Source organism: Amblyomma mixtum, chromosome 3, assembly GCF_055824585.1.
Source record: "Amblyomma mixtum isolate Tamu chromosome 3, ASM5582458v1, whole genome shotgun sequence".
NCBI lineage: Eukaryota > Metazoa > Arthropoda > Arachnida > Ixodida > Ixodidae > Amblyomma > Amblyomma mixtum.
Genome location: NC_143014.1, coordinates 158,826,372 through 158,847,125, shown reverse-complemented (window position 1 = coordinate 158,847,125; position 20,754 = coordinate 158,826,372). Strand labels below are relative to the sequence as shown.

The 20,754-nt window shown below is 47.9% G+C and overlaps 2 protein-coding genes across 3 annotated transcripts in view; both read left to right on the top strand.

Annotated features, from left to right (window-relative positions):
• Nucleotides 1-9,004: 9,004 nt before the first annotated feature.
• The window catches only part of LOC149352497 (integrator complex subunit 8-like), a 77,534-nt gene continuing 65,784 nt past the window's right edge, over nucleotides 9,005-20,754 (top strand). For both annotated transcript variants that reach the window (XM_089581693.1, XM_089581692.1), the window contains exons 1-4: nucleotides 9,005-9,243; nucleotides 9,758-9,898; nucleotides 13,531-13,636; nucleotides 20,104-20,298. In XM_089581693.1, coding sequence (XP_089437819.1) covers nucleotides 9,123-9,243; nucleotides 9,758-9,898; nucleotides 13,531-13,636; nucleotides 20,104-20,298 — 563 coding nt within the window. In that variant the 5' untranslated portion in view covers nucleotides 9,005-9,122. The remainder of the gene's footprint in view (nucleotides 9,244-9,757; nucleotides 9,899-13,530; nucleotides 13,637-20,103; nucleotides 20,299-20,754) is intronic.
• Nucleotides 16,237-18,560, top strand: LOC149352498 (uncharacterized). Its single transcript, XM_089585119.1, has 2 exons — nucleotides 16,237-17,289; nucleotides 18,477-18,560. Exons 1-2 carry the CDS (start codon nucleotides 16,237-16,239, stop codon nucleotides 18,558-18,560), a joined length of 1,137 nt encoding a protein of 378 aa, XP_089441245.1.

Below are 20,754 nucleotides of genomic sequence, written 5' to 3'. Positions count from 1 at the left end.
TAATTCAGGAGCACGCAAGAGAAATGGGTCAAAAGACAGAAGAAGCACGACACACCGCAGCTGGTGCAGGACGACAACAACAGGCGGCAGGACATCATACCTCGGCAAAATCACGAGTGCTCACTCAGGCTCACTCACAATTTTGGTCAGTCGACGGGTTCACTCAAACTCAGAATCACACCTGCCCGAACCCACTGGAACTAAAGAACTCAAACTCGCTTAGGCTCACAACTCCTTTGGACTGACTCCGGCTCACGACTCATCCGGGGCCAGCCACTCGTTACGACTCACGACGCACAACGCAGATGGTCCTGGCGGACATGCTGTCAAGATCACCCGTTCCTGGAAACAGCACCCCCGTGGATACCACCGAAGTCGAGGTACATGCCGTCAGCGTGGTGTCAACGCTGGTCAGCGACACAACGGCCTTGCACGTGAGTCCGCATGCGACCCGTGCCTCAAACTGTTATTTCAAAACATCGAAGAAGGACAAGCCGCAGAGGGACGACTCGCGTCAGCGGCTTCTGAGCTTTCGGTCGTGAAGGGAATACTCCTCAGGGGAACTGTAAGGGATCGGTAGTGTACCCGGGGTCATTAGAACGCGGCTGGGGGCGCTCAAAGCGAAGCGTCTTTCTTGGAACGCGGGCGCTCGCGAACGCGCCGGGCAGTACGGGTGTCCCCCCACCCGCGGTACCGATTCGCGCACGTACTGGCACGAATGTGTATTTGTGTTTGTTTTTATTTTTATTTTGTGGTGGAGAGGGTTATCTACCCTACAGTAGTTGGAGGGCTGGCCAGGCTCTCGATAAACCAATCATGTGAACATTGTTACATGATTGGAAGCCACCAAATGTGGGCCGGGCCTTTAGGGCTTTAAAACCGGGCCCCAGAGCCGGAATATGGGGTTCTGCGCTAAGTTGAGATGCTACGCATCTTCGGCTACGCCGAGTAGGGGCCTCCCCTAGTGTTAGCCAGTTCCACCTTTTTGTTGTTGTGTATCTCTTTGCCGTTTAATTTGTCTCTAGTGCCTGAATTTGTATCTATTGTAAATTGCTTTATATAAACTGTACATAAGTATTCCCTTTATCCCTGCATCTCTACTTATCGAGAGACCGTCTCTGACGGGGCACCCCTGGTGCGAAGAAAGAAGCTTCAGTCTTCTAGTGAACAAACCGTCTCTGGCGGGGCACCTCTGGTGCAAGGAAGATAAAGAACCTGTGAAATTTACTGGCGCAGTCGACAGGATCCTGCGGCCATCGGAAGACGGCGCAGGAAGAAGACTGAAGGCAGGGAGAAAGGCGACGGTCAGGCAACAGCAGCGTTCGAGAAAGGACCTGCGGAGAGACGGCGGCAAGGACGCAAGGACTACGGCAGTAGTCCAGCGACACGGGACTGCATCCGGTCAAGAAAAGCAGCGCGTCAAGAACTTGACGGTCACCGGCGGGTCACAGCAAGTGACGACAACGTGCACAGGACCAGCGGCGTGCGACAGCTCATCGCAGCGTCCGGTGAAAGTGGCGGTGGACTGCGACGCCAAGGATCTGGCAATGCGGATCGACGCATCGAAACTGTGAGTTTCCTGCGTCGCATTGTTAGCGTCCCTGTGCATGTGTTCGAGCTGGTAGGACAGTTGAGGGATACAGACGGCGGTATGGAGAGTTATCCATGCCGGCCCACACTCGATGTGAGGTACCGAGTAGAATTGGCGAAGGCGCGTTTAGCTTATTTTCAGGCTGAACTTGCAAAAGTAAATGGAGGAAAGGCGCCGCTGTGCGAGGAAAAACCTCAGGATGTTAAGTGCGTCTTGGAGGTATTAGAAGCAAAGCGCCAGCAGCTAGCGCTAGAGCTCGCTGAGCTCAAGGAGTCTCGGAGAGCTAGTGAACTAGCCAGGGGGAACTGCTCCGAGTCCAGACAGCCTGCGCTGGAAGGCGAAGGCTTGTGCTCGTCAAGCACAGGTGAAGGAAGCAGCAGCCAGGTGGCTGTAAACAAGCAGCCGATATGCAAGAACGCCTCTTCGCTAGGAAAGGCGGCGAAAGGCGCAGGAAGTGAAAATAAGATTCCTGAAGGGCGCGAAAATGTCACAGCTCCTCCGCCACCGCGAGTGGCTAGCAGCGAAAAGGGACAACCAAATTCCGATGTTCCGGGGGCAATCGAGACCAAGCTGTCCGATAGCAATCCGGGCAGCGATATAATTCCGGCAGGCTCTATGAATGAGAGTGTGACCTCTGACACGGAGCTAGTGTCAGGAGGAAGTCTAACGTTGCCGCAACGGCAGACGGTGTCGGGAAGGTGGCAGGAAGTGCCTCGTAGCGTTAGTGATGGCAGGAGCGTTCCATCCGAGCCAGAGAACGGAGGTGGGCTTGTTGCGCCTACCGGGTGGAGCGCCGCACAATTGTCGAACGCACCCGATGGGCGTCCGACCAGGTCCTTCGAGGAGAAGGGAATGCGTGGCGACTTGCCACAAGGCAAATTCAGGTCGAATGACGGCGAGAGGGCTCATGCAGCCCCAGAGTTAAACGATGGTACGGAGCCGGCAAGCTCCTACAATGCAGAGAGCGGAAATTTCGATGTTTGCCCGTGCAGGAATGGGGCAAATGGCTCTAAGCGAGGCGAAGTACCAGGAGACAGATGCGTGGCTTTCATGTTGAAAGCCGGTACGTGGAACATTACGTTCCGTGCTGCAGGTCGCCGAATCAAGCGTAGCGAGACCGGCCGCATTGGTATGGTTAGACGGGGCAAGGGCTATGCTCCTTACGCAGCACGCGGTTCGTACCGGCGCGCCAGAGAGAGCGGGCCCTCAGGTGCGTCGTGTGGTCAGGGATCTGGACCCATCGAGGACCGGGACGTGTTTGATCCTGGAGGGCACCAGCTTTTGAGCTCTCGCCCCGCTGTGGCACCAGTCTAATGAGCGTAGCGGCCATTAGGCGTTAATCGTGTCGATCGAGACACGGGTGGGCTCGAACACATACAGGGACGCTCGGTGCGACCAAGGACGCTCGCGTGGCCGCTAACGGACCCCATATCAGTGCTACTGAACGCTCCAGTTGCGAGTGTCTGTGTGTGTGTGCGCTCGTTCGCGAGCAGGACGAGGGTGTGTACTTGGAGGTGGTGAACTGGGTGCAACCCACCAACTTGGACGCCATGTTACGGCGCACGGCAGGCATGCCACTGTGTGTGAGTGCATTTTGCTTATGTTTTCTTGGTGCCCTTAAGCATTTCGCGTAATGTTGTGTTGGTGCCCGTGTGCATTTCTTACTTTTGGTTTTGTTGATGCCTGTGCTTGTGTAGCTGCGGTATGTCACCCACAGGGTGGTTTCGTGACCGACACCGATCCCTTCTTTGTTGTAATTCTAAAAGTGGCATTTGAGCCCTTTGTAGAATCTTTAGGAAGGGCGTGTAAGGGATCGGTAGTGTACCCGGGGTCATTGGAACGCGGCTGGGGGCGCTCAAAGCGAAGCGTATTTCTTGGAACGCGGGCGCTCGCGAACGCGCCGGGCAGTACGGGTGTCCCCCCGCCCGCGGTACCGATTCGCGCACGTGCTGGCACGAATGTGTATTTGTGTTTGTTTTTATTTTTATTTTGTGGTGGAGAGGGTGATTTACCCTACAGTAGTTGGAGGGCTGGCCAGGCTCTCGATAAACCAATCATGTGAACATTGTTACATGATTGGAAGCCACCAAATGTGGGCCGGGCCTTTAGGGCTTTAAAACCGGGCCCCAGAGCCGGAATATGGGTTCTGCGCTAAGGTGAGATGCTACGCATCTTCGGCTACGCCGAGTAGGGGCCTCCTACTCGGCCTCCTGGGCCTCCTAGTGCCTGAACTTGTATCTATTGTAAATTGCTGTATATAAACTGTACATAAGTATTCCCTTTATCTCTGCACTCTACTCATCGAGAGACCGTCTCTGACGGGGCACCCCTGGTGCGAAGAAAGAAGCTTCAGTCTTCTAGTGAACAAACCGTCTCTGGCGGGGCACCTCTGGTGCAAGGAAGATAAAGAACCTGTGAAATTTACTGGAACAAAGGTTGTAATTCCGGCGCGGGTGCGAGCGGAAATCTTACAAAGAATTCACGCAGGACACCTAGGAATCGGAAAGTGCAAAGGAAGAGCCAGGAAGTTAGTCCTCTGGCCAAACATGAACTCTGATATTGAAATGCTAATACAACGGTGTGATATTTTGCCTGGGAAGAATTAGTGCCGGACGTGGCTCATCGCAAAGAAAAGATGCGGCGAGGGCTGGCGACGGCGGCAGCAGCGGCGGAAGCAGAGACGACGGCGGCGGTGGTGGTGTGGCCGAGTCTGTCCTCGGGTCGCCGGACGGAGTGGTGCTGCGCAAGGACAAGCGGTTGCTGTTGATTGAAAGGCGGCTGTGTCCTCGACAGAGGTCTCGTGCTTCGGTCATCCGGCGGGGAAGTTCGAGGACGTTCATTCACCTGCGTGGAGACTGCGGGAGACTCCTTTCCCGCGGAGGCAACGCACAGAAGACTTGCCGCAGTGGTCAAGGTGACGCATCAGTGTTTTATGAGTTCTGTCTTCTCCTTGCCATCGACCGAGCTGCGAGAGAGCCCAGCACCGCCCCCTGCCATGGGTGGTACCACCAGTGTCCACATGTGCCCATCTGATTAGATATCGATCTCCAAACTTTATTCTTCAGTCAGGGATCTGGGCAATCCGAAGCCTATTTAACGGGATGTTGTTTTGTGATCGAAGCACTTCCATCTCGACTGTAAATATGTAAAATAAACCTTCTGTACAGTTTCCTCCATAGCGGAGTTCGACACCGTCCTTCGGAGCCGGGACCTGCGGGGCTGAACGAGTCAGTCAACTCCAGGACCCCTCCGTCTTCAACAGCATGCTTACAACCAGCCAGCTGAGCCACTCATGTTTCGATCTACAACTTCACAGGCTTGGTTGCGCGTTGGTGTTGACATTTTTCAGCACGGGGGCAGCCATTACGTGTGTGCTTACGATTCTATGTCTAACTTTCCAGAAGTGGGAAAAGTTGCGTGACCTGACAACGCACTCCGTGACTGAGGCTTTCGAGGCAATGTTCTCAAGATACAGCATCCCAACCGAGCTGTGTACCGACAATGGCCCCCCAGTTTTCCAGTCAAGAGTTTTCCATGTTTTGCCAAGTTGTACGCCTTTTATAAAAGCACGTGACTTCAAGTCCCCGTTTCTCGCGTTCAAATGGTCTCGCCGAGAGAGGTGTGCAAGTAGCGAAAAGGATCATGAAGAAATCTAACGAAGCAAATGAAAACTTCTGGCTGGGTTTGTTAAGCTACAGAGTCAGTCCCTTGGAAGACGGTCGGTCTCCTGGCGAACTGCTACAAGGAAGGCGTCTGCGCACCCCTCTACCTGATTTCGCACCCCAGACGTCGGTTCCTGTGACGAAGCATAAGCAAACAAGTTGAAGCCGCTGTTCTTGCCCCCCCCCCCCCCCCCCTTCAACGCAACGACGTTATACGAGTCAAAGGGGCGTCATGGTCAGAGAGAGCCAAGGTATTAGCCGCAGCTGCACCACGATCGTTCTACGTCCGCACATAGAAACGGAAAATACTGCGCCGCAACCACCAGCACTTGCTGGCCACAAAAGAATCATTCAATCCAGACCTGTCGGCAAGTGAGTCGGACGATGAACAAGATGACCAACAAACTCGACCATCTGATGGCGCACAGACACCACGGATTGCATCCCCACTGGCGAGTCCTCAAAGTTCTCCCCCAATGCTACCGAGGAGATTGCAGAGACAAGCCAGGCCACCAGAACGTCTTGCATATGACGTCAATTTCGAGCAAATCAGCTCAAGACGCTGAAACATTTATTTTCCGTGAGAAGGGAAGATACATCGGATCTTCAATTGGTGACGCACGCATGCGCACTAAACAGCGGCCAAGCTGTGAGGAGCACGCCGCTTTCTGATTCGCGATAGCCCACTCGCCCTCTTATGCACCGAGTGTGCTATAAAAACATTCGCTCAATAAAGCCGTTCGTTCACTGTTCCCTGGCTGCGTCCACGTTTCACTTCGGACAGGCATGAAACGATACACCTGTCTTAATTTAAACGGAAATCACGTAGAAAGCTTTCTGAAAATCAGCGCAGAAAGAGAAACCTGTGCGCTGATCGGCGTTGTTGACACGATACCTCGATCGCATGGTATTTGGTGAACGTTGGGGCAAAAATATAAATGCGAAAAGCTGAAACGCACCTGGTTCTAGCACGCATCGTAGTGTCTTTGCATAGTGGACAGCATAGCGCAAGAATGCATTGGAATTTCACTTTTCAAACGAAGCGCAACCGTTTTAACCCAACGCTGGGCCGCGGTTTCGTTTTCTGTACCGAACCAACATGGAGGACTTAGTTCTCGGAGCACCGAGATAACCGAGAGATGGCGCCGCGTAGAGTTACTCTAGCACCGCGCTAGGGTGGCTAGAACTTTTTCTAGCCACCCTAGCCGCGCATTTCGCATGCTTTACGCATATCGTCTATGTGCTGTGGTCCTGAATGTGGGCGGAGCTTCACTGCAGACAATATCTATCCGCCATCGCCAAAGCGTCGGCGGAAGCTACTGGAGTCTGACTGGAGTTGTGGTCTGAGGACCTCACCAACCCCACCCACAATGTTGTTGTTGTGACTGAATTAAGGCACTGAAGGCCATGCCCACTGGCTCGAGCTGACCCACGATCGCTGCCACGTGCATACAGAGGAGAGTTGAAAGAGTAGTGAGAGGAAAGATTGAAAGAGCCACGCGTCGCAAAACCCGCTCCGGTCTCCTCTTATACAATAAAAGTTTATGTCCTCTCTCTTTCTTCTTTCACTCTCACCTTCTTATTGTGGCTCAGCGGTAAAGACACTCTCGGCTGCAACAATAATAAAGTTTTTCAGACAGACATACAGAGCTGCTGACCCGAAAGACGCGGGTTCGATCCCGGCCGCGACGGTCGAATTTCGATGTAGGCGAAATTCTAGATGGCCCGTGTACTGTGCGATCAGTGTGAACCCCAGGTGGTCGAAATTTCCGGAGCCATTCACTACAGCGTCCGTCATAGCCTTAGTTGCTTTGGGACGTTAAACTCCCATAAACCAAACCAAACCAGGTTACTTTCCCTCCTCCTCATCCCTTCCATCACGGCGCGGTTGAAGTCCACAGATGGAAGACAGTTACTGCGTCTTTCCTTTCCTATAGACCAGATTTTTTTACCCTCGCACGCAGGCTGCGGACGCGCGCCTACTCTCTACGCCAGTCGCCATCTGTCGGCGCGCGCGGCCCGAGGGACTGCGGGTCGCGCCAGCGCCGCGCATAGAACGCATGTTTACGTGTTCGCTTCTGCCGTTTTGTGCTCCATCAGCTAACGTATGAGGGTGTGTGCTGTGCGTCACTACTCACATTTGCCCTCTTCCAGACAGTGCTGCGGTTATCTTGTGCGCAGTTACTCGTTAACGTGACATCCGAGGGTAGTCGACCAGGTAGTGTACCGACTGGAAACCGGCACTTCGAAGCAGATTTCTGCGCTGTCGTGTCGTTTGTTGTCGCCTTTTATGTGCGATATCATCTATGATAATTTTATGCATCAGAATATAGATCTATTGATTTGACTCAGTGGAATAGTAACTGGATAGGCGAGCTGCAGACTGAAGGTTGTCCCGACGGAGCGCGTGTTTTCGATCACTAGTACGTGTTCGGCATCCTTGCGCTGAGCTTGCTCTTGTTCCCATTAAACACATTTCATGCACAGGATTGTAAGCACGACCGCTACCGAATCCAGCTGCTTTTTCCGCACACATGTCAGAGGTATCTGGGGGGTAAAGGTTTATCTATATTATCTTTCTGCTGTTGGTATCTACCTTAGCTTGGTTTGGTTTATTAAGGTTTTACGTTCCAAAGCGACTCAGGCTATGAGGGACGCCGTAGTGAAGGGCTCCGGAAATTTCGACCACCTGGGGTTCTTTAACGTGCACTGACATCGCACAGTACACGGGCCTCTAGAATTTCGCCTCCTTCGAAATTCGGCCGCCGCGGCCGGGATCGAACCCGCGTCTTTTGGGCCAGAGCAGAGAGCCTTAACCACTGAGCCACCGCAGCGGTGCGGTATCTACATTATTCATAGGAAAATATGCGCGATTTCATTACATTTTCCACACTTAGCCAAACGCCTACGCAACGCTCTCACACGCGGCGAGAGCTCCTGAATAACATAACGCGACTTCGGACCTCAGAATTAGTGAAAGCTGGATTAGCTGCTCATATCTATTCAAGCTTTTATAAATTAAGCGAAAGTACGTTTTTATGCACAAGGTTGCATAAACCATGACAAAATTTGTTTTCTGTTGGCGCTGCGACTCAGTTGAGCTCACAGCGGTAATTTGTTGATAAACTGGCGCGGCGACAAGAAAGCCGTTTGTGGAAGTGGGGGGGGGGGGGGGGGGGGGGCTTTATGGCCGGCAGGAAGGAATAAGAGTGCATGGGAATTGGAACTGCATACTAGCCGCACACCTAATTCTTGATATTGAATAAAAAGTTTCTTTGCGGTGGAGCACCAAGACGGAATTCGATATAAGCACGAGCGCGTTCTAAGCGCCGGCACAATTAACCTGAATGTCAAACTAAATGTCATTAAAACGCGTCAATGTTATCGCTGTGATAACGTAAATACTTCCTGCAACACAGCCACGCAGCGGAAGTATGCTCGACAATGTTTTTTTAGCGCCCGAAGCGCGGCTATATGCAGGCGCGGCCGCGGAACTGCCGCAGCCCCGCAGTCCCCAAAGAAACGCCCGCACCGCGGCGCGCCAGTCGGTGCAAAATGGCCGCGCCCAGGAGAGGCTCAAAAATCTGGTCTATAAAACCAATTTGCTTTTCCCTTCCACGTAAAAGATTTGCAATTTGTATTTTCGACAACTTCGCGTGTTTTTTTTTAGGTGCTTTGGAGATATAGTTGGGCTAGTAACACGAGGACAAAAGTTTTTATAGATACCTCGATGCGCGCGCGAGAACTCCCTTTTTGAGTTCGGGGCTTCGGCGCCTGGCAACCCTGTTGGCCGGCGCTGCGTTCGTGCAGTTTTGACTTGTGGTTTGCAAATTGTTGTTAGCAATTTCTGCTGCATTGCCAGCTTTAGTATGGAAACTTGTGAGCACCCGTTGCCATTCTCAAGGCCCAACGACTCACATGTTATTTCCTGGCTAGATTTTTTGCTTGACGACTCTTTGCTTGAGAAGCACCTCTCTAGCGAAAAACCAGGTTTGCACCACTCATCTCCTTGTCTTAGTTTGTTTTTGTTTTTTTTTTGTCCTGCAACAGTATTTATCAGGTGGCAGTTTGTTATTACAGAAAGTAAGTCTCGAGTATGACTTTCCAGCTTGATTTCACCGTTCATAGCTCAGTGGTGTGCCCTCTGCTTGCTCTTTGAGTCTCAGTTGTCATGCTTTTATGTCGCGTGCAAAGCCCGAATTTTCGGTAGGTGCTGACCGACTCGGCGGCATTTCCTGTTGCCATTTGTTCCCAGACAGCTGAAAGAATTTCTGTGCTAGCTATTTAATACACAAAGCTATAACTGCAGTTAAGCTGAATGGTAATAGTTAAAATTGCCTGAGTGCAAGGGCCAGTGCATGTGGAAACTTGGTCAAGCTTCACATGCGATGCGATTTTGAGTCGCGTTCTGAAAAAGAAACAGCACTTTAACAAGCGTGGCTAAAGGAACGATGCTTTGATTTGAGGTGAACATGTGTAGTTATTCAGTGTTCATTTTTCGCAGATCCATCCCCATTTGAACTTGTCATTCAGTTTTTGGCAAATGCTACCGACCCACCACTCCAAGGACCCAATGGAGGCTCCATGGCCCCAGGCAATGGTCTTCAAGGCATAGCCAGCTTGGATGGCACCTCAAATGAGCCTGGTAAATTTAAGTAGCAGTAAAAGCAAGAAATAAGCAAATATGTAGGGCATTTCAGAATATAAATATTTTCTGTCTACTTAATTGTAGCCATTTGGTCACTGCAGAAACCAGCTAAGTTGCTTGAAAGCAGACTTTGCAGTTTTGCTTTCGGCTATTAAGAATTTTTTTATCACAGTCAGCTTTTAACCAACCAAAGTGGCATTTCAAGTGTGTGGGAGTGTGCAGATTTTACATAACTGATTGGAATTTGAGGGTTCAGTTTTCAAAGCACAATGAATGGACACTTTTTCAATTTTATGTATATGGTCCTAATATTTTTTAGATTTTCAGTATATTACACTGGTAGTTTAGACTCTTCAGGAGCAGTTTAGTCTTTGCCTGTACTTTGCTCAGAGTTTGAAGGCGATGTGGCCTTTTAGGGACTGCTGTGAACAATAATGTAGAAAGAATTATAGCAGCGGAATGCTTAGAATACTGCTTATTTTCACTGTGCTGTGTGTCCATATGGCTTATTATTTAATCTTTCTAGGTAGTCCCAGCCTGTCAAATGTGTTCATGTAGCCCAATGTGTCGTGGGCAGTGTGGTTGGGTGATATTATTTTTCATTCTTTTAATAATGCAACCGATAAATATGTGTCCATGACCAAATTTTAAGTCATTTGTCTTCACTGAGAACCATATTGTGAATAGTTTCTGTAGTTACTGTGTTACCCTGTACAGGGTGCATCAGGGAATGTGGACCACCTTTTTTAAAGGAAATTGTACTAGGGCAGACATACACAAGGCAAAACAAAAGATTAGAAGTGGGAGTGGTGAGCTGCTTTGTCCAGATGTTACTGGTATCAACAAGTTTTTATATCAAACAAAAGCCACATCCTGTCTCCCATTTCACTCACCAGTTTATGACATTGGCCGCTACTAGTCAAGTGTGGTGTTTTTCTTACACGTAGCAGAAGCTTACATGCCGCGGATGCTTTAAAAGCACATTCTGCAGCCCATGGTGCAGCTGTGCTTTTTGTCAACTTTGCCAGTTTTGGTGACATTGTCTCATGCCTCACACGATTGCATAAGTGACCTAATAGTTTTGATTCTGAAAAGTGTTCCCAATTTTGTTTTGTTTTTGCTGATTGCACTGGACACTTGAAAGAACGACCAAGAATGATATGAAAACAAGTCAGCTTCTGAGATGGGCCAGTTTGCCATGGCTAGACTGTTGTTGTCTCTTGTGCTGTTTTCTGTGTGGCTATCTGAAAACAGCCTTTATATTTGAAGAACACACTGCAAAAACAAGAACTTGTACTAGACTATAAAAGGTAGGCTTCTTTGTGCAGAAAAGCTTCCTTATCACCAAGGCAGCTTGTGTTGCTTCCTGCATCAACCATACATGGCGCTGCAGGGAATGCGAACCGTAAAGGCAGGTGGAAGGTCGTTCACATTTACTTGGGACATAAGGGATCCCTTATCCGTCCAATGAGATTTCTTCACTCTATGGTTCTGAATTGAACTGAAGCAGCTACTTTCCCTTGCTCATGCTGACTTTGAAGTTGAATTATTTCTCGGAATCTTAAGAACCAACTTGAAATGTTTGTTCTTTACATTTCCTTTTAACGAAATGCCACCACAAGTACTGGCACCTGACCAGAATAGCAGGTGTCTTTTTGTTCGGGTGCCAACTGCCAGCATTAAAAATATTTCCGGCCAGATTTCCGTTTTCTTTCCTGTGCCACTCGTGAAGGAAAAGTGGAACTGGCCTTGTTGACATGCTCAGCCAGTTTTTTATAAGGAAAAATGCACCTTTCCTTTTTTCACGTGGACTAGCTTGACTTATTTGTGATATCAGGTGTACTAAATGAGCGAATGAATGCAGCTTACCTTCAGTAGGCAAATTTTTTAAGCCCATGCAAGTTCATATTTTGCAGTGGTGGATTCAGGCACTGCTAGTTTTTTTTTCTGCTTTTGCTTCAGAATGCATGACATTTTTGTGTAATTTTTTATTGATGGCCACCTGCGTTAAGGTTGTAGTGTTTTCAGTCCAATTGTCAAAACTTAATGAGATTTGCTACATCCCCTCGTATAAGGTGCAGGATAACAGGGTGGCTGTCAGTATGTCCACAAGGAGCAATTTTGGCCAAGACAAAGTAAAAAGAAAAACGGAACTGTCTTGAGACTTTGTGAAGCCTTGTACGCTACATTAGCACATCACAGGAATAGAAGTGTGCCACCAGAAGCAAATTGCTGACAGTGGCAGCTGAACTGGAGAGAGAGACTGAATTTTTTAAAGGAAAGGGAGAGATTGGCCTGGCTGTTCTAGCTGGATATTCTGCACAGAGGATCATGAAGTAAACAGACCAGAAGGATGGGGGTGATGAGAGCAGGGGGAGGGTCGGTGCATGTGGCACAAGATGGCGTCTGGTGTCTCTATCTGTAGCCAGCTGACCTGAAAATTATTCAGGAAAATACCATTGTACACTGTGTGGTACTTAGTTTGCACCTAGAGCTTACGTGTAGGTGTGACATAAGTCTTTAGTGTCTGCATTTTTGGCATGTAGAACCATTGTCTGGGTCACTAATATTTTTTGTGGGTTCTCCACTTCACTTGGCTACTGTGTGAGGGCGATTTGTTAAAAGAGCATAGGAATTCAATGGGACCAGCACTTAAAGCTACTTCAAAGGCATGATGTGAAAAAAGCACTATTCTTAAAAAAAAAAATGCACCTGTATATCTAACCATGAAATGTAAAATGCTTAACACTGCTAATAATCAGCTTGACCCATATTCTAATAGATCCAATGGCCATTAAGGGTGCCACATGACAGGGAGGCCCTAAAAATTGTTCCCTAAAAACAAAAATTCTCTTTGTCATTTGAGTTCTTGGAAGCACCCTGCAGGAGTATTATTTTTGGTACTTGAAAACTATTGGAAAGGGATTTGAAGAATGTTCAGTTCATATTCATGTTTGATCTGGTGCCAGGGTTATTTGTACTCTTTTCAATTACTGTTCATGCATATAATTAATGTTCATGCATATATAGAAATTCCATGCTTGCATTTTTATTCACGTTATTTTGAACTTGTATATTTAGTGAAGTATATTCAGGTACATTGTCAGACTATGAAGTATGCATTTCTCATTTTTTTAGGTCACTTAGCCCCACTGTACATTGCATTAGATTCAAATTTTGTTATCTTTAACCATTCACATGTGTGATGTTTTGTTGTGAATAATAAGTTACATTTCCTTCGCATCGTTAAAACAAAAAGGTTGTGCTCCAGTAAGCCTCCTACATGTTTACTGAAAGTGTGGCTTCCTGTACAACATAGGCACATATAGCTACAGTAAGCAAGTCAGTTAATATAGCAACAGTAAGCAAGTCAGTTAACATTTCAGGCTGAATTTCTTTGGAGGAGAAATTCGAGGCCCGTGTACTGTGCGATGTCAGTGCACGTTAAAGAACCCCAGGTAGTCAAAATTTCCGAAGCCCTCCACTACGGCGTCTCTCATAGCCTTAGTCGCTTTGGGACGTTAAACCCCATAAACCAACCAAACCAACCAGTTAACATTTCACTCAAAAGAAAAACCGTTGAACTGTTATTGGTTGAGGCCGCTCTGTTTGTGTGCACATGATTTCAGGTTCCCCTGAGGAAGAGCCAGGCAATCGAAAATCACTGCCCCTGAAGCTGCTGGCTCTGAAAGCAGCAGCTTTTCTTGGCTGGAACATGGACCTCCTTGAGCAGAAGTAAGTCTTCTCTTCATCTTGACGTGCTCTCCAAGCTTTCTTTTTGTGTCAGCCATGTCGTCACTGTACATAGACTTCCATATTTGGAAGCTGGATTTTTAAAATTTCACTGCTGAAACTTCTGGCTTATTCAAGCGCAAACATGGCACAAAAAGCAGCATATTATCATCTACATTCTTTTAGATGTCTTCAGAAGCTGACTTTGAAAATGCCATTTCATCCGATCGTTAAAATTAGTCGCAAGGAAGGGTCATCGCCTCTCTCGCTGTAAGAACAATGCGAGAGTGACATTTAAAGAAACAGCGGCATTCGCCCATCCACCAAGCTAGGCAAACAGACGCTTCTTCATCTTCACCAGTTGCTCATGTAGCCTGGTCGAAAACGGTACTTGCAGCCAAAAGCAGTTTCTTATTATTTACAGACAATCCAGGCAAGTGCTGATGTTAAATTACTTTTCAAAGAATGTAGACTATATAAATGCTGCTTTGTGGGCAATGTTTGTGCATAAATATGTCAGCAGTTTGCACAGAGGAATTTTTAGTCCGGCTGCCAAATGTGCAAGTCTGTATAAATTCAAGGAGAGGGCTGAGTCGGGCTGGTTGGTTCATGTTGAATGGTACGGCAAAACAGCGCTGACGGACAGGACGGAAGAAGATGAGACAAACACATGCGCTGAACTAACAACCAAATGGTTTATTGCGAAAGAGGGGTGCAATATAAAGCATAGAAGAGAAAAACTGCAGTGTAAACATGACAAGGCATACATTCCGGATATCATCAATGATTAAGAAAAGCGATCTCCTGTGGGAATAGAGCCACCGATGGTTGGCTTACACATGAGTTGCCTAATGTGTGAATGTCAAAGGCCTCCGATATCAGGCGTGAGGTGTGATCTCTATACTTGGCGATGATAGTGGTTTGGTCTAAAAATGCCTCACATTTGTCGCAATCTGCGAAATTAATGACCATGTTATTTCGGCGTGACTTGTTTTCTATGTCTTTCGCGTGTTCGCGTAGCCGATCATTGACGCACCGTCCGGTCTCCCCGATGTAAAATCGGCCGCATGACAGTGGAACCTTGTAGATCACACCACAGCAACAGTTGACAAATTTGTTTGTGTGTTTCTTCTGACATGCCCTCTTTCCATTTTCCTGATTCACTCTCTTGCACAGGCCTCCCAACTTGTTCCTGGCAGAGAAAAGGAGCTTCACGCCGGCTTTGTTCACAATCTTTTTCAGGTTGTGCGATACTTGATGAACATACGGAATACATGTTATGTTCTTGTTGTCCAGTTTGCGCTTCTCCTTCTGAATTCTGCATTCTTTTAATATCGACTCTGCTATGCCAAATAAGACCTTCGTCGGGTAGCCTGCAGCGGTAAGCCTAGTAACCTGCGCGTCAAAGCTGGCTTGGGTTTTATGCGCACATGATCTAAACAGAACGGCTTTCATGCATGTTTTCGCTATCCCGCGCTTAACTATCTTAGAGTGGGCCGACCGGAAGGGGAGCAGGCTCTTCTGGGATCGCGGGGAGTACATCCAACAGATATGGTCACACGATAGCTCAAGTTCCAGATCTAAAAACCTTAGTTTGTTGTTAGTAGGTAGCTCTGTGGTCAATTGTAGGTTGTTAAGTTCAGTACTGAACACGTCAAAAATCTGAGCAACAGTTTGTTGGGCGTCACCTTTGAGATAAAATACTAAAAAGTCATCTACATAACGCATAACCTCAACAACGGTACCATCAAGCTTGGCTTGAAGTTGTCTATCGCACGAAGCTAAAAACAGATCGCTGAGAACGGGAGCGAGGCTGGATCCAATACAAACACCTTGTTTTTGGATGAAAAAACTATCGTCAACTCTAGCAAACGTGGACTGTAAATAAAAGTGGAGCATTTCTAGAAACATGCTTACGTTCATACCACTAGAGTTCTGGAACTTTGTAACTCCGTGACGGTCGATGCACCTGCTGATTTCTGCGATCACCGCGCTTTGCGGCAGGGAGTAGTATAAGTCCTTGACATCCACCGAAAACGCGCTAACGTCGGCAGGACACTCGTTTTGAAGGAATTTCGACACGGTCTCAGGCTTTCTGATGAGGAAAGGATCTTCGACCTCAAGGTGCGACAGGCACTTCTGCAGGAGCACCGCTACCTCGCGCTGCCACGTTCCTCGTTCAGATACAATGACACGGAAGGGGCAGCTTACTTTGTGCGTCTTGGCGCTGAAGAAGATGGTGAGGCTGGATGCCTTCGACGCCTTGACAGAAGAGGCCAGTCTTGAAAGGCCAGCACGCTCACAAAGCTGTACTGCCTTCTCTTGCACTTTCGACGGCTTGACAGTTTTCACTTGTCTGAAGTTGGCAGCGACTGCAGCTTGAGCCTTATCCTTGTAGAGGTCGTTTGCCACGACGACAAAACCACCCTCTTTGTCCGACTGCAGGAGCTTGACGCCAGCGTCTTTGAGGGCCGATACTGCAGCAGTGAGCCGGCGCGTGCTTCCTTTCTTCACCTCCGGGGGGAGGGAATCCACGCCTTCCTTGATGCATCTCCCAGCTTCATCCGTTCTTACTCTTCTAGCAGCGGTCCTAAGCTTGGCAGATGGCGGACTTCATGTGGCGACAGGTTCTTCCTAGGCTCCCTCGCCGAAGAGCGCCTCCTACCTCGCGTCAACAAGACGTCGTCGTGCTGGGGAACGCAAGACTCCCCCCGAAGGTGAATAACCTGCTCGTTCTGTGGCCAAAATACTGCGAGCATCCGCGACTCGACAAAACGCAGCTCCTCTCTCTTGTTAGGACCGCTGCTAGAAGAGTAAGAACGGATGAAGCTGGGAGATGCATCAAGGAAGGCGTGGATTCCCTCCCCCCGGAGGTGAAGAAAGGAAGCACGCGCCGGCTCACTGCTGCAGTATCGGCCCTCAAAGACGCTGGCGTCAAGCTCCTGCAGTCGGACAAAGAGGGTGGTTTTGTTGTCGTGGCAAACGACCTCTACAAGGATAAGGCTCAAGCTGCAGTCGCTGCCAACTTCAGACAAGTGAAAACTGTCAAGCCGTCGAAAGTGCAAGAGAAGGCAGTACAGCTTTGTGAGCGTGCTGGCCTTTCAAGACTGGCCTCTTCTGTCAAGGCGTCGAAGGCATCCAGCCTCACCGTCTTCTTCAGCGCCAAGACGCACAAAGTAAGCTGCCCCTTCCGTGTCATTGTATCTGAACGAGGAACGTGGCAGCGCGAGGTAGCGGTGCTCCTGCAGAAGTGCCTGTCGCACCTTGAGGTCGAAGATCCTTTCCTCATCAGAAAGCCTGAGACCGTGTCGAAATTCCTTCAAAACGAGTGTCCTGCCGACGTTAGCGCGTTTTCGGTGGATGTCAAGGACTTATACTACTCCCTGCCGCAAAGCGCGGTGATCGCAGAAATCAGCAGGTGCATCGACCGTCACGGAGTTACAAAGTTCCAGAACTCTAGTGGTATGAACGTAAGCATGTTTCTAGAAATGCTCCACTTTTATTTACAGTCCACGTTTGCTAGAGTTGACGATAGTTTTTTCATCCAAAAACAAGGTGTTTGTATTGGATCCAGCCTCGCTCCCGTTCTCAGCGATCTGTTTTTAGCTTCGTGCGATAGACAACTTCAAGCCAAGCTTGATGGCACCGTTGTTGAGGTTATGCGTTATGTAGATGACTTTTTAGTATTTTATCTCAAAGGTGACGCCCAACAAACTGTTGCTCAGATTTTTGACGTGTTCAGTACTGAACTTAACAACCTACAATTGACCACAGAGCTACCTACTAACAACAAACTAAGGTTTTTAGATCTGGAACTTGAGCTATCGTGTGACCATATCTGTTGGATGTACTCCCCGCGATCCCAGAAGAGCCTGCTCCCCTTCCGGTCAGCCCACTCTAAGATAGTTAAGCGCGGGATAGCGAAAACATGCATGAAAGCCGCTCTGTTTAGATCATGTGCGCATAAAACCCAAGCCAGCTTTGACGCGCAGGTTACTAGGCTTACCGCTGCAGGCTACCCGACGAAGGTCTTATCTGGCATAGCAGAGTCGATATTAAAAGAATGCAGAATTCAGAAGGAGAAGCGCAAACTGGACAACAAGAACATAACATGTATTCCGTATGTTCATCAAGTATCGCACAACCTGAAAAAGATTGTGAACAAAGCCGGCGTAAAGCTCCTTTTCTCTGCCAGGAACAAGTTGGGAGGCCTGTGCAAGAGAGTGAATCAGGAAAATGGAAAGAAGGCATGTCAGAAGAAACACAGAAACAAATTTGTCAACTGTTGCTGTGGTGTGATCTACAAGGTTCCACTGTCATGCGGCCGATTTTACATCGCGGAGACCGGACGGTGCGTCAATGCTCGGCTACGCGAACACGCGAAAGACATAGAAAACAAGTCACGCCGAAATAACATGGTCATTCATTTCGCAGATTGCGACAAATGTGAGGCGTTTTTAGACCAAACCACTATCATCGCCAAGTATAGAGATCACACCTCACGCCTGATATCGGAGGCCTTTGACATTCACACATTAGGCAACTCATGTGTAAGCCAACCATCGGTGGCTCTATTCCCACAGGAGATCGCTTTTCTTAATCATTGATGATATCCGGAATGTATGCCTTGTCATGTTTACACTGCAGTTTTTCTCTTCTATGCTTTATATTGCACCCCTCTTTCGCAATAAACCATTTGGTTGTTAGTTCAGCGCATGTGTTTGTCTCATCTTCTTCCGTCCCGTCCGTCAGCGCTGTTTTGCCATACCATTCAAGTCTGTATAATTTTGTCACATTATATTCGCCCCAGAGAGTTGGTGTATAATGGCAATTGAAATTTCAGACACGTCTCAACTGGTTGCCTAATTTTTCGGACCTCGTCCGTATGCAGCACAGCACCGCCAGCAGTAGTGAAGCCATCATTTAAGTGTACAGTGGAAATTCAATAATTCAAACTTCAAAGGAGTTCGAAAACTGCTTTAAATAAAGTGGAATTCAAACTAAAATGCAACCTGTTTAAATGGTCATGCTGATATTCTGCATGGATTAGTGCATTGTGGGCATGAGATTGTAAGCTCATATCTTCCACCACACCAACTTCAGGAGCATTTTCGTTTACCATACTCATCTGTGCCAAGTATGCAAGGAGATAGCAGCAAAGAGCATGGGAGGCATATGGCTACACAGAGACCGAGAACATAAAAAACTGGCAGTACTCTTCACAGTGAGGACCATGCACCTGCAAAGGAGCATGTCACAGTCTCAGCTTATTTATCACAGTACCAACTGTAGCTACTGTTCCACCTCTAATCGTACATGAACCATCACAGCTAGTATAAATAACATATTACCGGTTTCAAGGTTAGTTTTCTGTTTCTGAAATGCTGCTAAGCCGAGTAACAAAGGCCAACATGGATGGAATATTTTTCCTGGGCATATGGCAGTTCTACCAGCTTTTTTTTGCCATCTTGTCCTTCGTTTTTAGGTCCTCTGCATAGCGGGCTTAGTGCAGCTCCTGCACTGGCGTGTTTACTTTTATTCAGCCTATTTCATTACCTATATCTAAACATGAGTAGCCGGGAACATCTGACAATTCATGATGGCATGACATTTGCTTTCAGTACTCTTTGAAAACAAAAATAAAAGATGGGAATAACGAGCAAGATAATAAAATGAAAAGTGATCAGACAGCATTTTCGGTTGTTTTTCTGGGTGAGCTGGAAAAAAGTAAAATCCTGTCTCCAGTGCTTGTAAATGTTTGAACATTCACCTCAAAAGACATTGTATAGCTGGACATGCACTGAAGCTTGCATCACAGTGCTCTAGGCATGCATGTTGTTTATGTCATGACACAAACACTGCATAAAAAAAGGAATTTGCTAGGAGACAACTACATAGAACCAAACGGAGAACGGCCAGCACGGCTGACTGCCTTCCCGAGTGTACTTGGCAAACCCGCCACTGGCAGCACGGCCGTCGCTTTGTGTACTGCCTATAGACAAGGAATAAAAGGCAGGTATCAGAAGGAGCTAGAGTAGAGGAAAGAAATAGCGATTGTTTAAGTATTATAAACCTTTCCATCGGGCAAGGGAGAGGTCGAAATGCCTCCTCTTTTGGCTGTTGAAAACTGATTCCGCTGCCGTTTCCACCGCACTAGCACCATGTGCCTACAGCAGCCCAGCAAACAATGTGGCAATGCTCAGAGAGCCCTCATTGGAAAGGTCTATATACAGGAAAGCACATGCAAACACTAGTAAGAGAATGAACGACGACATGCAAATGAATGTTCTAGCACTGAGTCACTCTCTTGTGTGAGTGAGCTTCCTTTGAAAGGAAAATATTTCCGAGATTTATTTTATCTTTGTTTTTTGTTTTTGCAACAGAAAGGAGCTGCTTCATCGGGTGTGGCATCATCATTTTATTGTTGTTTTGTTCACTGTATGTTTATTTTTTCTTTCTTTTTTTTTCAGACTGCCGTTGACAATGCAGCAAACATTGATTGCAGAACTTCAGAAAGCAGCTGGTTGCTCCGACTTGAACGAGGAGGAGAGACTCGGCAACCCAGACACGGCTTTTGCCTGCATGATTAAGTCCCGTTGGGTGGTGCACACACTGATACGTTCCTCGGTGCCTGTTAAAAGTTCCAAAGGCATTGCTGTTCAGCTGTAAGTTTAGCTGCAATGGGGCTCTTGATATCAGTGTGTAGTAGATATGGTTCAATTCCATCCAGTTAGACCTTTTAAGCATGACGCTTCCTGTGAATCAAGGTGCTGCTGTATTCTTTATTTCACTTTGTGCTTTGGTTAACCTTCTGTGCACAGCCGATTCGCTTACGATGTATTACTGCTGGGTTTGCTCACCAGTTTCAACTGTAATTTAATCCATGAACTGTTCCTCACATAACTCAGTGTCACTATGTCTTTGCGTACATCCTTTGAGGTTGGCATGAGAGATACATGGTGAGGAGCCTTCTCGTGCTAAGATTTCATTAGTAAACTACCGGCACTTTGAGGCGAATTCAGTATGCTTGTGGTTATTCACACTGTGTGCTTCTGGTATTTCAAAACTAATTTCAGTATTTTGGCTAGTCTATTTCGTTTTCAGTTCATTTAAAAGTGACT

Bases quoted from the DNA above. Each gene is read 5' to 3' on its own strand.
- LOC149352498 (XM_089585119.1), top strand. From the start codon at position 16,237: ATGGCGGACTTCATGTGGCGACAGGTTCTTCCTAGGCTCCCTCGCCGA. The intron at 17,290-18,476 runs GTTATGCGTTAT...TTGAAATTTCAG, and splicing joins TTGATGGCACCGTTGTTGAG to ACACGTCTCAACTGGTTGCC.